This window comes from Schistocerca piceifrons, chromosome 8, assembly GCF_021461385.2.
Source record: "Schistocerca piceifrons isolate TAMUIC-IGC-003096 chromosome 8, iqSchPice1.1, whole genome shotgun sequence".
Taxonomy (NCBI): Eukaryota; Metazoa; Arthropoda; class Insecta; order Orthoptera; family Acrididae; genus Schistocerca; species Schistocerca piceifrons.
In genome coordinates this window covers 87,925,201-87,938,243 of record NC_060145.1, presented here as the reverse complement: position 1 = coordinate 87,938,243, position 13,043 = coordinate 87,925,201, and the positions used below count along the sequence as shown (strand labels likewise).

At 43.2% G+C, this 13,043-nt stretch overlaps 1 protein-coding gene across 2 annotated transcripts in view; it reads left to right on the top strand.

The window, feature by feature from the left end:
* The window catches only part of LOC124711593 (protease inhibitors-like), a 50,096-nt gene that overhangs the window by 21,041 nt on the left and 16,012 nt on the right, over positions 1-13,043 (top strand). For both annotated transcript variants that reach the window (XM_047241746.1, XM_047241745.1), the window contains exon 3: positions 3,759-3,917. In XM_047241746.1, the coding sequence (XP_047097702.1) occupies positions 3,759-3,917 (159 nt within the window). The remainder of the gene's footprint in view (positions 1-3,758; positions 3,918-13,043) is intronic.

Sequence of the window (13,043 nt, the reverse complement as noted above, 5' to 3'; positions counted from 1 at the left end):
CGGCAGAGCACTTTCCCGCGAAAGGCAAAGGTCTCGAATTCGATTCTCGATCCGACACACAGCTTTAATCTGCCACGAAGTTTCATATCAGCGCATACTCCACTGCAAAGTGAAAATCTCTTTCTGAGAAACGTAAATTACCAGGAAAAGTTAGCCCTAAAGGTACTAGGGCCTCCGAGAACCCATCCTTTGATCGAGAAATCAAATAAGTGTGACTACAACGAAATATTTAACAACGAAGTACACAGTTAGCATAAGTTTTTGCGTGGATGCAGCGTAAGAATATCTGAATTTCAGCCCGGAAGTAAATTCGCCAACTAAGACATCTGTTAGGGATCTTGTACATTTGCATCTGTTAGGGATCTTGTACATTTGTCTGAAGAAATGGAAATGCACGAAAACTCCCACTTACACAAAAAGGCGAAGCGGACAGTTGCGAAAGCTTACACATTATTTCGTTGTTGCCCTACACTTTACTTAAGTACGTACAAAACAACAAAATTACACAAGACAATTCTTTATTTTGTCAGGTAAGTTATGCATTTTATTATTATTATTATTAATGTTGTTATGGTTATTGGCAGTGGCTGTCGTTGTATCAACTTGTTGAGAAGCTCAATTGCTATACAGCAGATGCTATTAATTTCAAACTCTCATATTTATCTGAATCTAAAGATTTGTGAACACCCAGAATGTAAATTCACGAGCAGCCACTGCACTTTCACTAGTTCCAGATAGTGACTGCCAAAATTCGAGGAATACGAGTACGTAGCTGACATCTCGTCGGACGCACAGTAACACTGCAGGGCAGCACCCACGTAACAAATAGCTTAACGATCAAGTAACGAATAAAGTCGTTTAAGCATCTGATAAAGTTTTCACCATATTTAACTGGCAGGATAAGAAATCTACTTGAAGTACTCGCTTGGTTTGATAAAGAAACAACATGAATATACTTGTATTGTCATTGTTACACATTACTCAAACTCCATGTAAAATAAAACCTGCACCCTCGTCTTATATCGAGACAACGTAAAACGCTAATGAACCCCAAGTTAATTTGATGGTTGTGATAAGTGTTTCCAAAACGATGTACGAGAAGTCATCATAAATACGTAGCCAACACCACGCTGCACTTTTCAATGTTATACTTCCAACGACAATGGCAAAACTTTTACATTACAGTCAGCCACATACAAGGCACTCTGAAACAGTGTGAAAAGCTTTTGAGCTTGTTGCAGGGCAGGTTGTGCTGAGCAATAAGTGTTAAGAAGAAACATTCGATACTTTTCGTCGATTACGAGTTTATTAGAATTGAATTTAGCAAATGAGGCTATTGCCTGCGCAGATTCAAGCAGCCTGGCAGAGATGGTGTCGTCGAAGGTGCTCTTTGCTTGGTTTCGTACAGTTGAACAAGAGAGCGATAAAAACCATTGGACGCTGGGTGGCAATAATGACCACATCCGAAACAAAGGCTGAGCAGTCACGTGCATTACCATCTACGTTCTCAGAACGAATGAGACTCTGGCGGGCAGCTTGTATTTGCACGCGCTACAGACTGACTGGCTAACTTCAGTGCTAATCGACTCGGAAACGATGCAACGTATCGACGTTTTTGTTAACAATCATTACTCAGCACAACCTACCATGCAAGATCGTTACAAGGTTTTAAAGCTGTTTCTGACCACCCTGTGTGTTAACAGTTTGTTGAGTTAATGGTGTATACACTAAAATGCAAAGAAAACTTGAAGTGAAGCTGGCTAAATCAGTTTGCTTCCAGGAAAAGTAAAACGACCATTTAATCGATTCTGAAATTCCACTTAGTAATGTGAATAGAAAAGTAGTGTCGTGATACAATGGGATACATAAAGGTCTTCGAAGGGAAAAGTGAAGAAAGAGAAAACTAAATATTGGGAAAAAAGATGGTGAAGGACAAAAGCAAAAGACTGATTTACCGTAACTATATAAATCAATTTTCAGTTACAAATACGGAAGATAGAGCTAGGCATCACCATGTCCTAAACATGAGAGTCAAGTCTGAATTTCAATGCTGATGTTCGGTTTGGAAGAGAACCACCGTTTACCCAAAGCTGCAGGTAATTTTGTCAAACTACTGTCAGAATTTGACATTTAATACAGAGATCACTAACTGATGAGAAAAGCTGGAAACTAACCCGATGTAAAAATTTATACGTCAAAATTTGGGTCTGAGTAGAGGTGGCTCTTTTAAAATACGTGAGAGTCTCTAAGCACTATGATTAAAAAACTTTGATGATATGCTTTCTTGCCTAGGAAGTGAAGAAGTGGTGGAAAGAAAATATCACACGAAAAGCGCGAAGAGAACAGGCGCTATGATTCATAGTCGGCCTTTCTGCGGAAAGTGAGATATACCTAGAACATGTTATAAATAAAATGGAGGCGAAGCATAAAGTAAAAACCATGAGTACATGATGTGTATAAGGAGACTATTTACACGTTTAAGACCAAATCTGGTGTAACATCGAAAAATAAAATGCTGTTTAAGAAGAAAGGCTATATATGTTTCTGTAGGAAATAACTGAGACAAAAACCTATTGGAGTTATAAATAATATGTTATGCATCATAAAGGTACACTACTTTAAAACGTTTGCAATAAAGATGAATGGTGTTTATGAAACTGTTCATGTCCAGCATATCGTCGTTGGATGCGAAATGTAGACTATGCGGAAACCAGAGATGGTGCAACTAGTAGCATTTGAATCATGATGGTATAAAATAATATTAACATAAAGTTGACAGAGAATATGCGAAATAAAGAGACAGTTAAAGCAACAGATGACATCCGTAGCATATGGAGAACGTTAGCAGAAAGGTTGTGATTGATGTGTCCAGCACTTCGAAAAAGTTAATTTTGGTACCGAATCTAACAGTAGGGAGGAAATATTACAAGAAAAGTAAAGATTAAAATATGTGAAAGACGTTATGGTAATAATAGCCTAATGAGATAGCATATGCCGATGGAAAACAACTCTGATCCACTTTGAAGACTGCTAAAAATAAAAATTTTTGGTCACTAATTTTAGAATACGATAAGAACACATGTTGTAACTCGTGATTCTTAAACAGCCACCATATTGTGTCAGAACGGCTGAAACTATGTTAGGTGACACGGTGGTTAGCACGGTAGAATCATATTCGGAAGGTAAATAATTCTTCTCACTTAAATTTTCAATGACATCCGTATATTGATGAAGGCAAGTAAAACTCTCCTTTGTTTTGAAAGTAACGCAGTTGATTTTCCTCATTTTCTGTCAGTCCGAACAGTGGTCCGACAGTACAAACCACATCATTGAAGGAGCATTAACTGAACTCTTCCTTTGTTTAGATCACACCTTGAACGTAGGCAGTTTTGCATAACCCGCTTTTCTGAATGAATATTATGCACAGAACCATCTGCTGAAAGGACCGATGACCGTCGCAATCTGGTCCCTTTAATCCCACAAACCAACCAACCAACCATTTGCTAAAACTGTGTGCCTTTCTTGGAACCGCACATTGAGCCGTGACTTTCAGAGTGTTACCACATACATTATCCTAGTTCTCTATTTCTTCCTTCGTTTTCACTCTGGCGAGTTCTGTATTCCATCTATCCAACGAGCGTCTACACAGTAAATGCAGTGCAAATGCAACCAATAACGAGGATCCAATGTATCTTTATTGTTTTATTGCTATCTTGGCTAAGAACTTTTTCTTATTCTAACAATGCATCTTTGTCCAGCTTCGACAACCAGTGACACAGCCACCAGAGTGAGGCGGTCTGAGAGACAGTGCACTCCCAACACGACGTTCAAGAAGGACTGCAACACATGCTACTGCAACAACGACGGGACGGCGGCTCTCTGCACCGCCAAGGGCTGTCTATCGCGCTCCACAAGGGGTGAGTCTCTTTCACTGTACACTATGTGTACACTGTGAAAGTCTTTTGGGAGTCTGATGAGTCTAACGCAAGACTGCCTTCACCAGCATGTTTCCTATTTTGTCTGATGATGAAAGTCTTTTCCAGAATATAATCGTAGACATTCTATTTTTATCCGTTCCTTACAAATTCGTCTTTCTTTTCTTGTTTTCATATCATAGTGTACATACTGCCTTCCAAATTCTACAAATGAGTAAACGCCTTGCGTAGCAGAGGCCACAGCCTCCTGCTCAGATTCCACCTCCCATGATCCGTCAATGTCAATGAAAAAGGCAGTAACCCAAGATTGCACAAGGAGATTCAAGCAACACAACGCTCACCGTCACCTTGTCTGTTGCTAGCCCAGCACCAGAAAGTATTCAATAAACTCGAGACGATTTACACTGCAGAGCCAAAGAAAATGGTACACCTGCCTAATATCGTATAGGGCCTCTGGAAGCACGCAGAAGTGCCGCCACATGACGTGGCATGGACTCCAATAACGTCTGACGTAGTGCTGGAGGGAACTGACACAATGAATCCAGCAGGGCTGTCCATAAATTCGTAAGAGTACGAGGGTGTGGAAATCTCTTGTGAACAGCACGTAGCAAGACATCACAGACACGCTCTATAATGTTCATGTCTGGTGAGTTTGGCGGCCAGCAGAAGTGTTGACATTCAGAAGAGTGTTCCTGGAACCACTCTGTACCAATTCTGGACTTGTGGGATGTCTAATTGTTCCGCTGGAATTTCCCAAATCCGTCGGAATGAAAAGCGGATATGAATGGATGCAGGTGATCAGACAGGATGCTTACGTGTCACCTGTCAGAGCCGTATCTAGACGTATCAAGGGTCCCATATCACTCCAACTGTACTCGCCCAACACCTTTACAGAGCCTCCAACAGCATGCACAGTCCCTTGCTGACATGCAGGATCCATAGATTCATGACGTTGTCTCCATACGCTCCATCCACTAGATACAGTTTGAAACGAGACTCGTCCTACCAGGCAACATGTTTGCAGTCATCAACAGTCCAATGTCGGAGTTGACGAGCCCAGGCGAGGCGTAAAACTTTGTGTCGTAAAGTCATCAAGTATACACCAGTGGGCTTTCGGCTCCGAAAGCCCATATCGATGATGTTTCGTTGAATAGTTCGCACGTTGACACTTTTTGATGAGCCAACATTGAAATCTGAAGCAATTTGCAGAAGGGTTGCACTTCTGTCACAAAGAACGATTCTCATCAGTCGTCGTTGGTTCCGTTCTTGCAGGATCTTTTTCCGGCCGCAGCGATGTCGGAGATTTGATGTTTTGCCGGATTCATGATATTCACGGTACAATCGTGAAATGGTCGTACGGGAAAATCCCTACTTCAGTGCTACCTCGAAGATGCTTTGTCCGATCTTTCGTGCGCCAACTATAACACCACTTTCAAACTCACTTGAAATCTTGATAACCTGCCACTGTAGCAGCAGTAATCGGTCTAACAACTGCGGCAGACGCTTGTCTTATATAGGCGTTACCGACCGCAGCGCCGTATTCTGGCTGTTCAAGTATCTCCGTATTTGAATACGGATACCTGAACGAGTTTCTTTGGCGCTTCAGTGTATAATGCTAACTGAAAAGTTTGAAAGAAGGATTGCAGGGTACAACGGCTGCTGACGTGGAAGCACTGAGTCTAATATGAGGACACACAGAATTAACACTTAGTTGTTTATAAAAAAAAAAAAGTGAAGCAATCCATCACGAGTAACAGCATAAACACGCTTTGATTTCTAACAGCAGTTTTACAAAGGAATGCCTTTAAAACGTTCCGGCCTCACTAGCCTCACAGCCAAAGGTCAGCAAAACAAATAACCTTACACCAATGGCAGCAATTTCTATTTCAATTTGGTTACCAAAACCCGTCAAAAGTTGACAGAACCGAAACTTCAACAGCATGAAAATTTAAATTTAAATATTTCATTTTAATTTTTTAACAAGTTAGCCAAAAACATTTAAATACTCCTTCAGATTTACTGCAATACCAAAGACTTACGGGCTATAACTTAGTTAGGGAATTTACAAACGGTCAAAATGGATTACTCAGTTGTTGAGCTTGTCTGGTCACAAACAGCGTTCGTCGCTTAGTTAGTTTGCCCACGCGACCGAACGCCATAGGCCGTTCAGCTAGACCACGAAAAGCTTGATCTAAAACACAGGAAACGATACTAGCACAAGGCTCAACTTCAAAGATACCACGAAAGCCATGCTTTACTATATAATACAAGTAACTGATGTCTTGACACTATTACCAAACATGTACACTGAACCGCCAAAGAAGCTGGTATAGGCATGCGTATTGAAATACAGAGATATGTAAACTAGCAGAATACGGCTGGTGCAGTTGTTAGATCGGTTACTGCTGCTACAGCGGCAGGATTTCAAGATTTAAGTGAGTCTGAACGTGGTGCTGCAGTCGGCACACGAGAGGTGGTACACAGCATCTCCGAGATAGTGATCAAGTGGGATTTTTCCCCTTACGACCATTTTACGAGGATACAGTGATTCTCAGGAATCCGGTAGAACATCAAATCTCTGACACCGTTGCTGCCGGAAAAAAGATCCTGCAAGAACGGTACCAACGACGACTGATGAGAATCGTTCTTTGTGACAGAAGTGCAACCCTTCCGCAAATTGCTGCAGATTTTAATGGTGGGCCATCAACAAGTCTAAGCGTGTGAACCATTCAACGAAACATCATCAATATGGGCTTTCGGAGCCGAAGGTCCACTCCTGTACCCTTGATGAGTGCATGACACGAAGTTTTACGCCTCTCCTGGCTCGTCAACACCGAAATTGGATTGTTGATGACTGGAAACATGTTGCCTCTTTGGACGAATCTCGTTTCAAACCGAATCTAGTGAATGTACGCGTTCGGATATGGAGACAAACTCAAGAATCCGTGGAACCTGCATGTCAGCAGGGGACTGCACAAGTCGGTGGAGGCTCAGTAATGGTGTGGTGCGTATGCAGTTGGAGTGATACGGGACCCCTGATACGTCTGTTGATAAACTCTGCTGATTTTATCAACAGACTGTGGGCTCTCGATTTAAGTAGTTCACATCTTCTAGTGAGTTCTGATGTAGTTTCCCTTTTCACAGAAGTACTTCTTGCGGATTCCTTGATTCTAATTGGTCAACAGTTTGAATCGGACATCACTGATTTGTTTGGGCATGTTCTTTCCCCAACTTACTTTATGTTTAACCAGAAACATTTTGAACAGTCTGACGCCCTGGGCAGCCCTCTGTCTCCTCTGATGGCTAACCTTTTTATGGAGGATTTTGAGGAGAGAGCACTTCAATCAGCGGTTTGTAAACCAACTGCGCGGTGTGGCTGTTCTGTCTCTGTGACTGCAACGCATACGCGGCAGTACTATCAGTGCACTATATAAGACGGAGCAGATAACGTCTTCGTTCCCCCCCTCCACAGAGCCCCCTTTTTTCTCTCCCCTCCTTCTCCCAGAGCGGAATTTTCTCCTTCCTCCCCCCCCCCCTCCTGAGACCCTGCACCCCAATCCTAGCCTCCTTCCCTCCCACATCCCTCCCTACCTGGCCCTCTTTGGCGCGCCCCCTGCCATCTCCCCTCCCTGTCTTCCCCTCCCACCCTTCTTCTGTTCATCCTCGTCTCCTTGCGCCTGGCAATTCCTCCGTTTTGATCATCATCAGTGTGCCACGTCAGTGCTGTGTTTAGTGCTGCTTCTCCTGTGCGTCGAGAGATGTGATTTTAATTCTGTGCTGGCCTTGTACCTAGTGTTACTGTCGGTGTTTATTATGTGCTACGCCATCCGTCGATACTTTTATGCTCTGGTCATACTGTGCCCTGTGTTCTTTATTTGTCCCAGCGAGTGGTTTTTTGTGTGCTACTTTTTTACAGTTTTTTATCTCCATTTTACAGTCGCCCCTTTTTTGTCTATTGTCTTCCATGATGTACCCCCCCCCCTTTTTATATCTATGTTCACCACGTTTTCTCCTTTGTTATTTTTAACTGTCTTCTATTGTTTGTTCTATGTCTTTCGGCTGAAGAGCAGCGCATATGCTGCTGCCAGCCCACCCCGATGGGGAACTGAAATACAGTAAAGTTAAAAAAACGTCTTCGTCAGTCCTCGTTAGGCTCACCTGAAGAGGCTGACAGTTGTCCAGCCAAAATATCACGCAATGAAGTTTACGGCGACCGGCTCCAAGCCCGAAAACTTTTAGAGCGGAGCTGGGAATCATTGCGGAGCCGAGCAAATACAATTTACAGATACACTGCCACCTATCAACAGTAGAGTTAAGGCAGACCAAGCACAACCATATGTGCTTCTTCGATTTCCGATTGCAAATTGTCCCACACGGATAAGCTGCTTCACCATTCACCCCTACTCATTAAGATAGGGAATTTTAGAAAAAACTGCACAGGTAAGAACGGGGAATATACAGCTGCTATCAGAGGGTGGGGATAAGCACGTGGTAATGACGGCAGATGAACTCTAGCACTGTCAGAGGGAAAGGATTGAACTGTACCCGATCTGGGTAAACCTGACTGGCATGAGCACATGCGAAATTCGGTTGTTCCTATGCAAAACAAACAGCCATGTTTGTTTGCATGACATCCTGGAGTCTGAACATCCAACAAGCAGCGCTACACTGAATCTACTCAGTGAACAGCCCTGTAGTGGTCGTAGTGAGTTGCTATAAGCAGTAGACTCACTTCGGTAAAAGACTGGAACTGTATGGCAGTGGGTTATTAATTAATGTACAATTTTGTGACATAACGCGCCAACATTCTAGCTGCCAGCCAGTCTAACAGGAGTTCTAGGTTAAACATCACGCAGCTACAGTTGTAATGACCAGAAAAACCGCTAGGAGGTACCCAGTTCTAAATTAGATCTATCTGAATAACAAGTTGAAGCCAGATTTAATCTTGTCCCTGAAGAAGCTCACAGCAGCCTATTAAAGGCGCATTTCGGCGCATCCGAATTCTACAGCGTGTGCAGCAGTATCAGGATGGACGGTCGTGACCCCGGGTGTCACATCAAGCACCTCCTAGCTCTGACTCTCTTCTGTAGAGCCTTCTCTCAGCCAAAGAGGTGCCTGTCCAAGTGTAATCCGGTAGTGCAGATGATCCCAGTAGGCTGGATCACCAGCTGTGATTGAGATGCAAAAATAATGGAAATCGAGAGAGATACTTGTTGTGTGGTAAGAAATATGTTTCCTAGTATTTGAAAGTAGTATCTGTTCCCGAAAGAACAGATACCATTGATGACCGTGACACTTCTCTAGAATGAAATGATAATTAAATCGACGCTGTAGCTGCAAACAGGTGTTGATATACATAATTGGGGACATGTTAAAAATGTGTGCCCCAACTGGGACTTGAACCTGGGATCTCCTGCTTTCATGGCAGACGGTCTATCATCTGAGACACCGAGGGCACAGAGGATAGTGCGCCTGCAGGGACCTATCACTTGCACACTCCCCGTGAGTCCCACATTCCCAACAAGCAGGAGCACTATCCTCTGTGCCCTCGGTGTCTCAGATGCATAGAGGTCTGCCATCTAAGCAGGAGATCCGAGGTTCGAGTCCAGATCGAGGCACACACTTTCAGCATGTCCCCAATGATGTATATAAACGCCTGTTTGTCGATTGTCATTTCCTAGTATTTATGATGTAGTGAAACTAGGGAGCAGTGCATGGGCCCATGAGATTTATAGTGAGGTGTTTAGTGACACATGGCGAGATTTCAAAGTATCACATGTAGGTGACAAGAGCAGTTGTAAATTGTGTTGTAAGACTTGACGAGGAACCATCTGACTGTAATGTACTTGTTGTATGAGAAGACGTGGAGAATCGTGGAGCATATGTGAACCTGGAGACAGAGGACTATCAGCTACAGAGTAAATTCGCCGTCTCTGGCCTTGTCTCACGCCGCCTACAGTCGAGTTGCTAGTTGATCCCTGACAGTTGCAGTGACCTGATCCAGCAGCTTCTCGCGCCTACCTCAGTCAGTCACGTAATTCGATTTTGTAAATGTCTCTGTGGCAACGTGTCCCTGTTCCACAGCTCTATAGCCTTCTATAGCCTATTATTGTGTTCGCCTGTAGCCGTTTGCGCTTTGCCCTTGAAAGCTGGCAACAGCGCTGCTAGCTGCCAGGGATTTTGTTACTGTAACTCGAATGTAGAACTTAAGATCAATTGTAGATACTGTACATTGTTATTCACGTATGATGAGTTTTCTTGCAGGCCGATTCTGGGAGGCGGGTTTCGCAAAGAGGGTAGAACTCCTACCATTTTTTGGTCATTACTGCAGAAACTAGCACCTCAGTTGCAGCAGTTGCAGCAGTTGAAGCATCGCGCGGAAAAGTATCGGCATGCCATCTGCAGCATCACGGCTGTTTATGCATTGCCAGTTTGGCGAGACCAATCACGGAAATCCTGCTAATGGACCGGTAAGAAGAGGCTCTTGCAGCACGGGCCAAACAGTTTCGACATCACCGGGCCATATGGCTAGAAGCAGTGTATCGGCACAGTAAGCGAGCTCCTAACTTGTATAAATAGTCACTAACTTTAGCAGAGGTATCAGCATTCCGACAGTGCCTACTATGACAAGAGAGTTACGTCAGGCGCTGTAGCGATAAGGTACGGCTTGCAGTTGTGAGTTTGGGCCCCTACCATCTTCAATCACCAAGTCTTCCTTCATGGACTTGGTATCACTGCATTGGTGGGCTGGCTACAGCTCACTCCAGTTGCAGCAAGATTCCTGCTCTGGAGGGCAGAAAATCGAGACCAGGTTGTACGGCTATTCACCTTCCTTTGCCGTACTGACACATACTGTCACCCACAGGGGCGAGATCCATCACCGGCGACTGTCTTCCCCTGCAAAGCATTCGGGAAGTCTTCCGCTCCTCTGGCGCTCATCATCAGCAGCTGAGCAGCGTGTAATTTATACATACTGTTAGGCGATTTCCTGGCGCCAGCAATCGTGGGAGCAGAGTTCACACCCTGCTAGCCGATAAGTGAACGAGTACCACATACCGTCCTCAACACGTGCTGGGAATGGGATGGCCGTCTCACCGCGATGCTACGACAGTAGTCGCAAAATTGCGCTCACTTATAACCTTTCGCCGGCCGCGGTGGCCGTGCAGTTCTGGCGCTGCAGTCCGGAACCGCGGGACTGCTACGGTCGCAGGTTCGAATCCTGCCTCGGGCATGGGTGTGTGTGATGTCCTTAGGTTAGCTAGGTTTAAGTAGTTCTAAGTTATTAGGGACTTATGACCTAAGACGTTGAGTCCCATTGTGCTCAGAGCCATTTGAACCATTTATAACCTTTCAATAACGACTGTGAATTTAAACTGGTGAATTTTGGACGTCAGCAGTGCTGCGTCATGGCCCTGAAAGATCATTCTGAATAAAAAGAGAAAATTCTTACCTCAATGAAGTCGCCGGATAACGCATATATATCTGCTCCTATAAGAAATTATTCTGGCACAGCCCTGTGCAATGCTGGCCGATAGATTTGTCATGTATAAAAAGAACAACTGATTTTTCTTTGCAATAATCGGGATGACCATGGATTGGAGAAATTAGTAAATTCTTTAAATTGAAATGAATGGTTGTTAAAAGTTACTTTTTATGAGAAAGATTATTATTAGGACATTTTTAAAACATTTACATGGGACTTGAGATAACAATACTACATATGCGCGAGGCTGCATTTTACCTTATACAATAATGCTCAGGCTCCGGCATCGCTGCACCACGACCGGCCCAGCCAACACGATACACCAGACCAGACTAGACTGCTCGCTAGCAACAACTTACTGCTACAGCTACACAGTTCCTACTGCAGTCAACACTGCTCTCTGGTATGAGATTCTCTTATAGCTTACATATCGCAGGCAGCGCGTGAGCAATACATCGAAATTACATCTGCTCCCACCACCTTGAACGATGGAGATGTCATTATGGTCCTACTGTTTGGTGTACCTAATGTACTACCAAAATGATAACATACAATATTAATACAACATTTCAGTGTCCTGGCTACGCTGATAAATACTTCATGGAAGAGAATTTCAGATTGTCTCACTTGGTGTAGTGCTTCTGTAGGAAGATATGGACTTTCGGTGCAACTACGTGCAACCTACTGCGCTACAACCATGATGCAATCCTTCCCATTCCTTTCCTAGTTCCTAAATATGCTAAAGACCCTTACAGTGCGTGTGCACTTCATTTCTATTGTTAATATGATCCGTCGTTCTAAATATGCTAAAGAATTCTACAGTGCGTGTGCACTTTTTGTCATTGGTTAATATATTTTGTACTCAGTGTGTGTGTACTTTATTTCACTCCATGATATGTTGTAAAAATGCTAAAGACTTCTACAGTGCGTGTGCACTTTATGTTATTTGTTAATATATTTTGTATTCAGTGCGTGTGCACTTTATTACAATTCATGATTTGTTATGTAAAAATGCTAAAGACTTATACAGTGCGTGAGCATTTTGTCGTTTGTTAATATCTTTTGTACTCATTGCATATACATTTTGTCATTTCTTTATATATTCTGTACTCAGTGCGTGTGTATTCTATTTCATTACTTAATATGTGCTGCACTTATCAATAATGTGTATACTCTATGACTGTAGACTTAGTAACTAAATAGATTTTAGAAAAATTTGTTGCTCATGGCAAGTCCTAATGACTCACAATCGCTTCCAAATTTTTGCCCCCCCAGTGGAGGGTTATGTAAGAGGTCCGAGCAGATGTAATTTCGATGTATTGCTCACGCGCTGCCTGCGATATGTAAGCTGTAAGAGAATCTCATACCAGAGAGCAGTGTTGACTGCAGTAGGAACTGTGTAGCTGTAGCAGTAAGTTGTTGCTAGCGAGCAGTCTAGTCTGGTCTGGTGTATCGTGTTGGCTGGGCCGGTCGTGGTGCAGCGATGGCGGAGCCTGAGCATTATTGTATAAAGTAAAATCAGCCTCGTTGATACGTAGTATTGCTGTTTCAAGTCCCATGTAAATGTTTTAAAAATGTCCTAATAATAATTTTTCTCATAAAAAATAACTTTTAACAACCATTCA